General features: G+C 38.2%; 1 protein-coding gene across 2 annotated transcripts in view; it reads left to right on the forward strand.

Moving 5' to 3' along the window:
* Nucleotides 1–1,483: 1,483 nt before the first annotated feature.
* Nucleotides 1,484–14,668, forward strand: part of USP14 (ubiquitin specific peptidase 14) — a 45,969-nt gene continuing 32,784 nt past the window's right edge. For both annotated transcript variants that reach the window (XM_061170282.1, XM_061170283.1), the window contains exons 1-3: nucleotides 1,484–1,690; nucleotides 6,342–6,487; nucleotides 8,609–8,641. In XM_061170282.1, coding sequence (XP_061026265.1) covers nucleotides 1,675–1,690; nucleotides 6,342–6,487; nucleotides 8,609–8,641 — 195 coding nt within the window. In that variant the 5' untranslated portion in view covers nucleotides 1,484–1,674. The remainder of the gene's footprint in view (nucleotides 1,691–6,341; nucleotides 6,488–8,608; nucleotides 8,642–14,668) is intronic.

A 14,668-nucleotide genomic window follows, 5' to 3' on the forward strand; every position in this document is an offset into this window, starting at 1 on the left:
GCAGTGCGCAGGCTTCTCACTGCGGTGGCTTCTCTGTTGCGGAGCACAGGCTCTAGGTATGTGGGCTTCAGTAGTTGTGGCACGCAGGCTCTAGAGCGCAGGCTCAGTAGTTGCGGCACACTGGCTTAGTTGTTCTGCGGCATATGGGATCTTCCCAGACCAGGGATCGAACCCATGTTCCCTGCATTGTCAGGTGGATTCTTAACCACTGCGCCACCAGGGAAGTCCCTAACGCAACTTTTAAATCACCTATACTTCAATTAAAGAAGTCTGGGGTGGGATAGGGAGGGTGGGAGGGAGGGAGATGCAAGAGGGAAGAGATATGGGGACATATGTATATGTATAACTGATTCACTTTGTTATAAAGCAGAAACTGACACACCATTGTAAAGCAATTATACTCTAATAAAGATGTTAAAAAAATTAAAAGTCTGAATCTATGAACAATGGTTTTATGTACTGCATAAATCCGATATACTATTTTCACTTAATATTACACATATTACTTTAAATAACGTTCTGCGTATCTTTGTGTTATTTTGGTCACATTTTGGATTATATTTTTATGATAGGCCTTGAATAATGAAGCAGTGAAGGGTGAGTAAGACTCCTGATGTAGACTGATAAAACTCACTCTCCTATGGGCTGTACTGTTTTAAAATATGGAGAATTTTAGTTTTGAAATAGGGACAGTTTCAACTCCTCTTTTGCAGTATAGGTGATCATTATAAAACCTCTACATTAGGCAAGAAACACTTCAATTTTAATTTCCACGTTTTCGAAATTCCTTCGTTCATTTACAGGTTCTATTTCCTTTCTAACTCATCTAGAAAGTTTTAAACGGATCTCAGCCGTGACAATTTAGAGTTTGAAAAAGCCCTCAGAAACCTTCCAGTCTAGCTTCCTCATTTACCAGGCTGAGGAAACAGGTCCAAGACAATTAAGTGGAGGGCTGCACGTAACTTCCACGGGGCAGTCAAGGGCGCTGTACCTACTCCTTTACTAGAGCCAACCTAGGGTCCGAACAGGTGTTAGAAACAGCAGTAATACATTACAACCAAGACAGACCTATCTCTGAAATATTCAGATCATTTTGATGTTTATTTTTGTTGCAAAATCCTGGGAGGGCTAGACATTTTCATTAATAAGTAGACCAAGTTGAGGGGCGGAGCAAGGTTCTTCTCCAGCCTACATTAGCAGAGAGAAAAAAGCCCCAGCTCGTACTGCCCCACCGTTTGGAAACAGGGGTGAACGACCTCCTAAGAAGCTGCCGCTGGCACACTAGGTTCCCACTGTGTCTGCAGCCGGGCGGGGCGGGGCGGGGCTGGGAGCCGGTGGGCGCAGGCGGTGTGCAGTGCGCAGGCGCGCACCTGTGAGGCGCAGGGGCCCCGGGCGCCCCGCCTCTCCCGGCCGCTCCCACCTCCCTTGTCTCTCCACCCGCAGGCCCCGCCTTGCCTCCTCCCCGCAGTCGCCCGGTGGCTCGGCTGGCGGACGGCGTGTTACTGCGTCATCGCCAGTGGCCGGTTTGAATGAGGCTCTCGTCGTACCGTGTCTGCCGCCACCACCGCGCCTCCGCATCGGCCGCCGCCACAGCTTCTTCGCGGCCCTTTCCTTTCGCCGCCCTTGCCAGGCCCAGCCTTCCTGCGCCGCCGCCGCCTCCTAGCGCGCCCCGCCATGCCGCTCTACTCCGGTGAGCGCCCTCCTCGTCTCGTGCCCCGCAGTCCCGCCCGGGGCTAGGCCTCTGTGTAGGCCTGGCCTGCAGGGCGGGCGCCCCGCTGAGCACGGGGCGGGGATTCCACGGCGTGGAGGGGACCCTGGCCCCTTTCTCTCTCCCTGCGAGTTCCGGGCCCTGCAACGCGAGGGAGCCGTGCCCCTCCTGGGCCGCCGCGTGGGTGGGGTGGGAGCCGGAGGGGAGGTGGGGAAGCAGCGAGCGTCCGCCCCTCCGAGTGGTGACTCTGCAGAATAGTTCTGTCTCTGTTCTCGCGTGCGGGGTAGGGTGAGGTTGTGTCCCGGGGCAGCAGGGACCAGGCTGGAGGTGCAGTGGCATTTCCTGGGCCTCTTCAGTGGTAGCCGTGGAAGGGAGCGGCCAGGAGGGGAAGCCTCGGTAAGGGAGTGATGGAGGGACCAGGAATGTGAGGTTAAGCCTTCCTTCCTCGTTCTGGGGGTTTCCCTCCATAGTCTCCCTTCGCTTACCCCTTGCTGCCACCACCCCGTTTGTACCAATTTCAGTTTTATCCCGAGGCAGATTGCGAGCTTTTTGCTTCGTTTTCATTTCATCAAACACTGTTTTGTGTTTCTGTGTCCGAAGCACAGTGTTAGCTTTGAGAGGTAAAGGAATACAAATGTCTGCGGGTATCATTTCCTTTTGATTGGCGTTTGACAGGTTTTTTTTTGCGTGATGGCAGTCCAGGGTGTTGGCCAAGGATCATGTTTTTACTGAGTTAATGGACCTTGCTGTCTCCTAGTGTAATTCAAAATGGCCCCTAAAGTGTATGTGGTGGCTCCAGTTGGCCATGGATGTGTGATTCATTGGCCATCCTTGACACTCTATCATAATTCCTTTATTGAAGATTCAGTGTTTTCAAAGAATGACATCAAACCAAAGAATAATGTTTAAACTCGACATGGATTCTTGATGTTCTAGAATCTTGAATGCTTTAATAATGACTTTTTTTTTGTTTTTTTGGGTGAAGTATAAAAGAATAGCTTTATTGCTTTGCCAGGTAAAGGGGGCCACAGCAGGCTAATGCCCTCAAAACTGTGTGTCCCCAAATGCTTTAATAATGATTGCTCAACCTCTTTTTCTAAGGCCACAACAATGGAACAGTAGAATGGTACTTGAAATATTCTATTTATGCAATATAGAATTTAAGGGGCATTAATTAAGTAATGGCGGTAAATAATCTGTGTATGCTAATACTTAAACACACACAGGTAGTTTGTTCCCGTCAAAAAATGCCTGTACTCACCAGACTTTCTATCTTAGAAATTGAGTTCCATCTTAAATATTTAATCAGATCTTTTCCTCATTTCCAAAATGAGGGAATTGAAGTAGATTTCTAAGGTTTCTTCCTTTGACATCTCCATATTGAGAATCTGTATTTTCAGATTCTGCAAAAAGCCCTATATTAAAACAAGAACATCTTAAGTATCATAAGTTTTTATAGAAAATTAAACATCCAGACACTTATGTGGTAAAGAATAAGTGCTGTAAAAATTAGCGAACACTTTTTTTGTCTGGTACAAAGCTAATGTTTTTTATACATGTTGCTTTGTTTTAATTTTCAACATAGTCCCGTGGTACTAGTATAATTCTCCTTTATGGCAGCGGTCCTCAACCTTTTTGGCACCAGAGACCAGTTTCGTGGAAGACAGGTTTTCCACAGTCCCGGGGAGGGGTCGGGGGGGAATGGTTTCGGGATGATACAAGCACATTACATTTATTGTGCAGTTTATTTCTATTATTACTACATTGTAATATATAATGAAATAATTATACAACTCACCATAATGCAGAATCAACGGGAGCCCTGAGCTTGTTTTCACTTCCCACTCACTGATAGGGTTTTGATATGAGTCTGCAAGCAATTGATTTATTATGGTCTCTGTGCAGTCAGATCTGTCTGCTAATGATAATCTGTATTTGCAGCCACTCCCTAGCACTAGCATCACCGCCTCAGCTCCACCTCAGATCATCAGGCATTAGATTCTCATAAGGAGCAAGCAACCTAGATCCCTCGCATGCGCAGTTCACTGTAGGGTTCGTGCTCCTATGAGAATCTAATGCTGCCAATGATCTGACAGGAGGCGGAGCTCAGGCGGTAACGCAAGCGATGGGGAGCAGCTGTAAATACAGATGAAGCTTCTCTCCCTCGCCCGCTGCTCACCTCCTGTTGTGTGGCCCAGTTCCTAACAGACCATGGTCTGGTATGGTCCGTGGCCCCGGGGTTGGGAACCCCTGGTTTATGGGTAAGCAAAAAGTTTAACTTGCCCATGGTGAAACAGCTAAATAAATTATAGATTTCGTCTTCATTATTTCTAATACTGTTTTGATTTAGTCCTCTCTCTTTTGTTTGTACTATTGTTATATGTTTCTGGTTTGTCTCAATGATTGTAGTCGTTCCCCCTTCAAACCAATATTTTCTCTGCTGCTGCTAGAGTGTTCTAATGTTCAAACCAGACCAAAGTGGCCTTTATGAAAACCTTTCAGGGTTTGCACATTTTGTACAACCTAAAGCCTGTATGTTTTAACATGACTTATGTTATCTTCCCTGACTTGATCTTTGGTCAGTTTCTCCTTTTTCAGCTGCTTCCCCTTCACTCTGGGAATTACTTGTATCTCAGAGGACACCATGCTGCTTTATGCTTTTGAGTGTCTTTTCCAGCAATGCTTTTATTCTTATTCTCTGGCTAACACCTAATTTTTTCTTTGAGACTCAAAGTTGATAGTGGTAACTCACAGTTAACACTTTCTCCGGAGAATCCTTCCTCCCTCATGAAGCATTCCACTGTGCTCCTCTAGCATTTGTAGTATTTATATTGTATTGTTAATTATTTTAACCTTTTTTCCTCTCTCCTTTATTAAACTGTAAGTTCACAGAGAGTCTTCCTAATCCTTGTAACTGGGCTTATTGAATGAACGCTAACACGTTAATTGAACTAGTGAAAGAATAGGGATTTGGAGTCAGGGTCACTTTTTTATATTCTGGTTTTAGTAATCAGAAATTAGACAACTATTAATTATGGGAGTCTCATTTTGAGTAGGTATAAAGTTTTCAGTGGAAAAAACTATGTACATCCTTGAGTGAGTTAGTTTATTTATTTATTTATTTATTTTTGGCTGTGCTGTACGGCTTGTGGGATCTTAGTTCCCTGACCAGGGATTGAAACCAGGCCTTGGGCAGTGAAAGCATGGAGTCCTAACCACTGGACCGCCAGGGAATTCCCTAGTTTATTTATGTTAACATATTTCAAAAGTTGCCTATTTTATGAGATTGATTGAAATTTTTTTATTGTGGTAAAATATATGTAACATAAAGTGTAGTTTTAAACATTTTTAAGTGTACAGTTTTTAACATTGAGTACATTCACATCGCTGTGCAGCCGTCATCACCACCCACCTCTGGAAATTCTTCCTGTTCCTAAACTGAAACTCTGTACCCCTATTTCCATTTCCCCCAGCCTCCTGGCAACCCCCATTGTTCTTTCTGTCTCTAGGAATTTGACCACTCTAGGTACCTCACATAAGTAGAATCATACAGTATTTGTCCTTTTGTGACTGGCTTGTGTCACTTAGCATAATGTCTCCAAGGTTCATCCATGTGGTAGAATGTGTCAGAATTTCATTATTTTTTTAAGGCTGATTAATGTCCATTTGTATGTATATACCACTGTTGATGGGCACTTGGGTTGCTCCCATTTCTAGGCTATTGTGAAATAATGCTGTAGGAACATGGGTATACAAATATCAGTTTGATTCCCTGGTTGCCATACTTTTGGGTATATACCTAGAAATGGAATTGCTGGATCACATAGTAGTAATTCTGTGCCTGATTTTTGAGGAACCACCATACTTTCTGTCACAGTGGTGGTACCATTTTTATATTCCTAGAGCAATGCACAAGGGTTCCAATTTCCCCACATCCCTGCCAACACTTGTTATTTTCTGTGGTTTTGTTGTTGTTGTTGTAGCCATCTGAATGGCTGTGAAGTAGGATTTCTATAATTTTTAATGATTTAGCTATATTTTTGGATTCTTCTTAATATTTGAGCACCTCTTGCTCAGGAGGCAGACCTTTCAGTTCTTCCACACCTTTCTTCCTATAATCCAGAACCTATATTCCTTAACCTGTTTTCAGTGTGCTTTATTTTCCCAAGAATATTTTTTCTTCTCAAAATATTCTAGCCTTTCAAGTTTCCCCTCTCTATTTCAGCAGTATGTAATATTCAACTGATTTTAATGGTTGTTTAAATAAACACATTCTGAAGTCTGAACTTTATCCTGGGAAGTATTTCAGTGTGGTCATATTTTGCAGATATTATTGGAGTAGGATTCAGAAGCCCTGAATATTTACTGACTAGTTTTGTGACATTAATCAATCAGCTTGTTTTAAGTCTCAGTTTCCTTATTTATCAAATGAGAAGTTGGATTAGATCCAGTTAAATTTTATCCAAGATCTATTGCATTCACTTCACTCCTGATTTGGTAGGCATTAGGTGTGTAAAAAGATTAATGACATAGTTTGGCTTTCAAGAACTAGCCTAATAGTTCCCTAAGGATCTTCTAAATCTTAAGTCTTGTTATTTTGTAAAATAAAAAAAAAATTATGGTTTGTTTGCAGTTACTGTGAAATGGGGAAAGGAGAAATTTGAAGGTGTAGAATTGAATACTGATGAACCTCCGATGGTGTTCAAGGCTCAGCTTTTTGCACTGACTGGAGTCCAGCCGGCCAGACAGAAGGTTATGGTGAAAGGAGGAACATTGAAGGTAAAATTTAGTCCAGATTTTCATTATGTACTAGTGAAAATAACTGGCACCAGAAAATGTAGCATTTAAGGTATTTTTTATTTGGTGAGAGTATATAGTCTATGGTATTAAAACTCTTATTCATGTTAGTTTAAGGAAGGAACATTGTAGCCATTTCAAAACACTATATTGTAAAGCATCATTAAAATTTTTATTTTAAAATGCATTTTATCAATGATTATCTCTGGGGGTCAGGGGACTGGAGCACTTTCCATTTATCTGTGTTTGAATTTTTTTCTTATGAAGGTGTGTTAAAAGTATTTCATTTTGTATAGACTAAAAAAGTCTATTTGTATTTCCTTAGTAATTTTCAGTTATGGGGTTAGAAATTTTATCTCTGTTAAAAATATGGAACAGTATGGTAAATTTATTTTTTAAAGGCTACCACACAATGTGTTTTTGTATATACATGCGAATGTACCAAATTTACTAAGGCCCTGGTTCTGGAATACTGGAAAACTGTTAATTTTTCCTTTGGCCTTTCTTGCATCCTACCATTAAAAAGAGCCCCTTTCTCATAGAAGTAATCACTGTCTAACACCTGCCTGGAGATGGGAGGAAAGAAATTTTCGTTTAAAAAGAGAGGGAATTTAAGTTTTCCTTTAGTTCCCTTGGAATGATCACATTGATTACAGTTAAGAGTCCAAGCTTACCAGTATCATTGATGAAGGGCCACAGAAAAGATGTGAAGGTATTTTCTTTATTATTGTTTGTAATACTATATAAGTATAGTTTTTAAAATACACTTTCTTCAAGAGTTAGATGTGAAATGCTAAAGAGCTCTAATTAACTTTAGAGATAAGGATTGGCTACCCCTGTTATCTGGGCCATAAAACAGATTTTGGTGAAGAAACATTGTTTCCCCTCAAGTTGCAGTATGAGCTTTTGGTCATTAGTGAACTTGGTAATGTAATTTGTGCTGAGCTGTGTACTGGTGGTATACTGTGGAGAATTACAGAAAAATGTTAATTAAATGAAGCTATGACTAATAGCTACCACTTAACTGAATACTTATTCTGTGCCAGGCTTTTGTTTTCTTTAATTTTCAACTGTATGTATATTAAAAATGAGGAAAGTAAATGTATTTTACATATTTTACTGAGCATCAGAGAGGCTTAAGTAACATATAGTAAGGCACCAAAAGAACATGTGATTTACAAGTCAAGCAGATCTGGGTTCATTTCCCAGCTTTGTGTGACCTTGGATAAGTAGGAGGAGGCATTATTTGAGGAGACATTTATAGTTGTCATTCCTTATGATTAGCAGTAATAGCCCTTAAACTGAGAAGGGCATTTAGAAACTTAGTGTTCTACTTTGAAGCAGGATGCCCAAAAAGAAATAGTGGCACCACCAAAGGGAGGTGTATTGAGTGCCTGGTACTTTCGGTAAAAAGGAAGGAGTGATATGGAACTGACTGTCCTCTGAAGGGAAGGGCTTTTAGCTGCCAAAATATCTGTGGACCAATCATGGCATTTCAAAAAAAACTTGATTTAAATTGAACATACTGAAGTCAAAGTATTTGTTAATTGATTCATAGATGTGAAATGTAGGACTTCAGAAACATTTGTGGATGCAGCAAATACTGTTAAGGGTTAGTTTGCCTTGGGTAGTCTTGTTTACTCTCCTGGTATAATTTTTAATAGCACTTTCATTCTCAAGAGTCTCTTGATTTGGGTGATTAATTATATAATCACCCTAATTATGTAGACCTTATTTCATTTCTGAAGTTATTCTTTATTCTTGTCAAACATATGCTAGTTATTAGCTCTGCTGGTTCCAAATATGCAAAAAATTAGCATCTGTCATTTGTCATCAGTCAAGTGTTTCAGTACTTTTGGTGCTGCCAAGTTTACTGTCTTTTAGATTGTTCTTATGTAGTTTGAACAATTGTTAGACTTACTAGTTTTAGGACTGCATTTGTTTTTTGTTTTTTAAAAAATACTTTTGATTACAGTAATTTTAAGTAAAATCTGCATATAGACAATTTCTATTTTGAAGTAGAAATCTAAAATTAGTTGATTTTTAGATTATGTTTGGATTATATGGGGGTGGTTAAATGTTTATTATTTGTCTTTAAAACAGGATGATGATTGGGGAAACATCAAAATAAAAAATGTAAGTATTATTTAAGAACACTAGTTATAATGCAGTTCCCTAATTATTACACAAAATGTATTCCAAATGCCTTTTTTTCTGTCTGTATATCCAGTTGTTCCAGCACCATCTGTTGAAAATATTTTCCTTTTCTCATTGATTTATGTCAGAGTCTTTCTTGAAAATCAGTTGTTGGTCTATTTTTGGACTCTTGTTTCATTGATATATTTGATTAACCTTATACTAGTACCACATGGTCTTGATTACTAAAGCTTTATAATAAGTCTTGAAATAAGATAGTGTAAGTTCTCCAGCTTTTTCTGTTTCCTCAGGAATATTTTAGCTCCTTTGCATTTCCTTATAATTTTAGAATTAGTCAACTCCTACAAATGGACTCCTGGAATTTTGTTTAGGTTGCATTGAATCTGTAGTTCAGTTTGGGGAGAATGAACATCTTAAAGGTATTGAGTACTGAAATCCTTAAATAAGGTGTACTTCTCCATTTCTCTTAGCTCAGTTTTATAATTTTTCAGTATAGAGAGCTTGCACGGTTTTTGTTAGATTCTGGAACTTAACATTTCTTGGCTATTTAATGATACTTAAAAAAAAATTTTGTTTTCCAGTGTTCATGGCTAGATTATAAAAATACAGTTTATTTTTAACCTGTGACCTTGCCAAATTCACTTTCTAGTTCCAGTAGTTTTTTTGTAGAATCCATTGGGTTTTCTATGTACGTAAGCATGCTCTCTGCAAATAGAGGCAGTTTTACTTTTCCCTTTCCAGTCTTTATGGCTGCTATTTCTTTTTTTGCCTTACTTTACTGGCTAGGACTTCTAATACAGTGTTGACTAGAAAGTGGTGGGAGTGGACATCTTTTGTCATTTCCTAGTTCACTAAGACCTTTTAAGTTATGAATGGCTGTTGAATTTTAAGTGCTTTTCTGCTTCTTATTAAAAGGATCATACGATTTTTCTTTTATTCTGGTAATCTGGCTAGGCTCATTGATTTTTAACTATTAAACCTTGCATTTTTGGCATGTGCAGTTCTCAGATTTCTTGGTCTTTGTGACCTCTTTACACTCTCAAAAATTATTTTTAGGGGCTTCCCTGGTGGCGCAGTGGTTGAGAATCTGCCTGCCAATGCAGGGGACACGGGTTCGAGCCCTGGTCTGGGAAGATCCCACATGCCGCGGAGCAGCTGGGCCCGTGAGCCACAACTACTGAGCCTGCGCGTCTGGAGCCTGTGCTCCGCAACAAGAGAGGCCGCGATGGTGAGAGGCCCGCGCGTCGCGATGAAGAGTGGCCCCCGCTTGCCACAACTAGAGAAAGCCCTCGCACAGAAACGAAGACCCAACACAGCCATAAATAAATAAATAAAATAAATAAATAAATAAATAAATAAATAAATAAATAAATAAAATTTTAAAAAAATTATTTTTAAACCCCAAAGAATTTCATATATATGGGTTACGTCGATATTTATTGTATTAGAAATTAGACATATTATTCATTTAAAAGTAGCAATAGCAAACCCATTACCTTTTTTTTTTTTTTTTTTTGAATTATTTTACTTATTTATTTTTGGCTGCATTGGGTCTTCGTTGCTGGGCGCGGGCTTTCTCTAGTTGTGGTGAGCGGAGGCTACTCTTTGTTGCGGTGCGCGGGCTTCTCATTGTGGTGGCTTCTCTTGTTGCGGAACACAGGCTCTAGGCGCGCAGGCTTCAGTAGTTGTGGCGTGTGGGCTCAGTAGTTGTGGCGCACAGGCTTAGTTTGCTCCACGGCATGTGGAATCTTCCGGGACCAGGGCTCGGACCTGTGTCCCCTGCATTGGCAGGTGGATTCTTAACCACTGCGCCACCAGGGAAGCCCTGTCTACTTCTTTTATCAAGTGTGTCATAATCTCCAACTGTTATTGTGGATTTGATTATATCTCCTTTCAGTTGTATCAGTTTTGTTTTGTGTATTTTGAAGTTCTGTTATTAGGTTCATGCATATATAGGATCGTTAAATCTTGATGAATTGACCTCTCTTCACAATGAACTGTTCCTCTTTATCCCTGGTAATATTCTTTGCTCTCAGTTTTACTTTGATTTTAATAAAGCTACACCATATTTCTTTTAATTATTTGCATTTCATGTATTTTCCCATCCTTTTGCTTTTAATCCATCTGTGTCTTTATGTTTAAAATGGATTTTTTTAGGTTAGCATATACTTGGGTCTTGCTTTTTTATCCAGTCTTCCAATCTCTACTTTGTAATTGGAACCTTTAGACCACTTATGTTCAATGTTATTATCCACATGTTTGGGTTTAATTTACCATCTTGCTATTTGTTTTCTGTCTCATATTTTCTTTTGCTGCCTTCTTTTCTATTATTTTTAATTTTGTGTTGATCTCTGCCTTTGCTTTATCTCTGTTTTGTTATTTATGCTTTTATAATAAGTTTTCTGAGAAAATTCACTGACTGTGAAATTCAGCACTTTAAAATGTTCATTTCAGTGTGTTCTGCTATATTCATAGAGTTGTGCAACCGTCAACACTGTCTAGTTTTAAACATATCATTATCCAAAAAGAAACCCTGTGTTCATTAACAGTCATTTTCCATTCTCCCCTCCATCCCCAGAGTTTTAACGATTTCTCTAGGTTAGCAGTTCTCTGAGTGTATCCCGGGAACTCCAGGCAGTACCCAGGACTCTTTCAAGGGATCCTTGAGATCAAAACTGTTTTCATATTTAAAAAACGTATTTTCATGTTGACATTAAGATTTTATTTGCCTTTTCTATTGTTGATTATGTATGTACAGTAATTTTTCAGAGGTTGTGGGACATGTGATAACTGCAGCAGATTGAATACAGAAACAAATATGAAAATCCACTGTTTTCTCTTAAGCCAAACATTAAAGACATTTGAAAAAATGTAAAACAATATCAGTCTTCACTAGTTTTGTTTTGAGAATATAATTATCTTTCATAAAAATGTTAATTATCTTAACATTAAGTGGGTTTATTGTTTTTGAATGAATATTATTAAAATTTCTCAGTTTTAATTTCTAATACGGTAAATATTGATGGCTAAGACCTACATAACAGAAGTTCTCAATTTTTAAGAACGTGAAGCAGGAGTCATCAAACTGTGAACTCTGAGCCAAATCTGGCCTGCAGCCTGTTTTTGTAAGGCCTGCAAGTTAGGAATGATATTTATATTTTTAAAGGGGTGGGGTTGAAAACAACGAAGAATATGCAACAAAGATGGTATGTGGCCCAGAAATTCTAAAATATTTATTATATGGCCTTTAATAGGAAAAGTTTGCCAACTGTTGGTATAAAGGGTCCTATGATGATGTTTGATGTTTTTGAACTGCTGCTGTAGGGTTTATATTATGTATCTATAACGAGTGATTTCAGGCATAGTATAAGACTATTACAACAGTGTATTTCCATTTACCTGCTTTGTGCTGTTGTTGTCATACATACATATAGTTCTACCTGTTAGAAACTCCATACTACATTGCTATTATTATTACTTTCTACATTGCTACTTTTGCTTTAAATAGTCATTTATCCTTTAAAGAGATTAAAAAACGTAGAAAACCCATATTTACCATTTTTGGTGCTCTTCCTTTGGATCCAGATCCAAATTGCCATCTGATATCATTTTCTTCTGCCTGAAGAACTTCCTTTTTACGTTTCTTGCAGAGCCTGTCTATGCGTTTTCTCTGCTTTTGTTTTTCTGAAAAGCTCTTGGTTTCATTTCATTTTTGAAAAACATTTTTGATAGGTATTAAATTCTAGATTAACACTCTTTCAGTACTTGAAAGATGTCTTCTGATCTGTACAGTTGCTGTCATTCTTATCATTGTTCCTCTGCATGTAATGTGTCCTTTTTTCCCTGGGTGCTTTTGAGATTTTTCTCATTATTGGTTTTCAGCAATTTGTTTTGGTCAGGTTTTCTTTATGTTTATTCTGCTTAAACCTCTTGGATCTGTGTGTTTATAGTTTTTATTAAATTTAGAAAATCTTTAGCTATTTCTTTAGATATTTTTGTCTGTCCTTCTCTTTCCTCTTTTTTGAGACTACAGTTACACATATATAGGGTAGTTTTGCCCATTGTAGAATTTTGGTCCCTTTTTTACAGATGTTTTACAGGTTTTTTACAGATGTTCATCAGGTTGAGGAAAGTTCTCTTCTATTTCTAGTTTGCTGAGAGTTATCATGAATGGGAGTTGAGTTTTGGCAAATACTTTTTCTATATATATTGAAATGATTTTTCTTTTTAAATCCTTTAATCTCAATGTGGTGAACTACACTGCCTTTTTCGAAATAGTAAAACACTTGGTCACTATGTATTTTCCTTTTTATATAATGTGGATTCTATTGGTAGTATTTTGTTAAGTATTTTTATGTCTCTTTGTGAGAGATATGGTTTGTAGTTTTCTTGAACTGTCTTTGTTTGATTTTTGCTATCGGTATAATGCTGACCATATAAAATGAGTTATGAAGCATTCATACCTCTCCTCTTTTATGAAAGAGTGTATATATATATACACACACACACACACACACACACACACACACATATTAGTGTCTCATAGAATTATCTAGTGAAGTTCTCTGGGCTTGGAGCTTTCTTGGTGGGAAGACTTTTAATTCAGAATTTAGAGTCTTTTTTTTTTTTATGTATTTATTTATTTATTTATGGCTATGTTGGGTCTTCGTTTCTGTGTGAGGGCTTTCTCTAGTTGCGGTGAGCAGGGACCACTCTTCATCGCGGTGTGAGGGCCTCTCACTATCGTGGCCTCTCTTGTTGCGGAGCACAGGCCCCAGACGCGCAGGCTCAGTAGTTGTGGCACACGGGCTTAGTTGCTCCGCGGCATGTGGGATCTTCCCAGACCAGGGCTTGAACCCATGTCCCCTGCATTGGCAGGCAGATTCTCAACCACTGCGCCACCAGGGAAGCCCCTAGAGTCTTTAATAAATGTGGGATTATTCAGATGTTATATTTTCTTTTACACCGGTTTTGGTAGTGTCTTTTAAGGAATTGGTCTGTTTAGTTTAAATTGTTGGATTGATTGTCATACTACACTCTTACAGGATATCCTTTAAATCTAGAATCTGTAGTTCTGTCGTTCCACCCCTCCCCCAGCCCCCGTATTGGCAAATTGTGATTTCTTGCTTATTGTCTTTATCATCTAGGCAGAGGTTGTAAAGTTTCATTGATTTTTTTTTTTCTCCCCAGTCATCCAAAGAGTTAACTTTTGCTTGTTCATTTATTATTTTATTGATTTCCCCTCTTTGCTTCATTTCCTCCTTTTACTTTGATTTTAATATATACTTCTGCTAGCTTCTTAAGGTGGAAGCATATTTAATTTAATTTTAAGCCTTTTTTGTTGGCTTTCTACTTATCTCTATTGCCTGTTTTTCTATTGTGCCTATATATAGTGATTTTTTTTTTTAAGTTTGTCCTTTAAAATTTTGATTGTGCTAATGGGCAAGTTTTTAAGATTTATGTAGTTAGAGACTAGAGACATGAGTCCTTTCATCTTTTATGTCAATTTTAGAAAATCTTCCAAAAACAGTAAGATTTTTTAGAAAATTAACTTAAATGTTTTGTAATTATTTGTTTCATTTTATTTACGTTTAAATCTTCAATTTGTAATTCATTTTGGGTGTGGTATGTCATGAGGTGGAGAACTCAAAGTATTTTTTTTCTAAATTATTGTCCTCAACATTCTTCATTTTGTAATTTATTTTCTTAATAATTTTAAAGGTATTGTTGTTTTTAGTCTTTCTTCTTTTTCAGAAATTTCTTAGCTGTTGTCATGGGTATGAATTTGCTACATGAATGAAACATTTTGTAAAGTTTCAGAAAGGAATTTAGTTAAATTTATATGATAATTTGGAATCATATCTTTACAGTAATTTTTCTAGTCCAGAAATCTTTCGTGTCCTTCAGTTTCTTTAGGTGTTTTTTAATATCCCTAAGTAAAGTTTTATAGTTTTCTTATTAAAGTATTACATATTTCTTGTTATGTTTACTCTTAGATATTTGTTG

The sequence above is a fragment of the Eubalaena glacialis genome, chromosome 15 (assembly GCF_028564815.1).
Source record: "Eubalaena glacialis isolate mEubGla1 chromosome 15, mEubGla1.1.hap2.+ XY, whole genome shotgun sequence".
NCBI lineage: Eukaryota > Metazoa > Chordata > Mammalia > Artiodactyla > Balaenidae > Eubalaena > Eubalaena glacialis.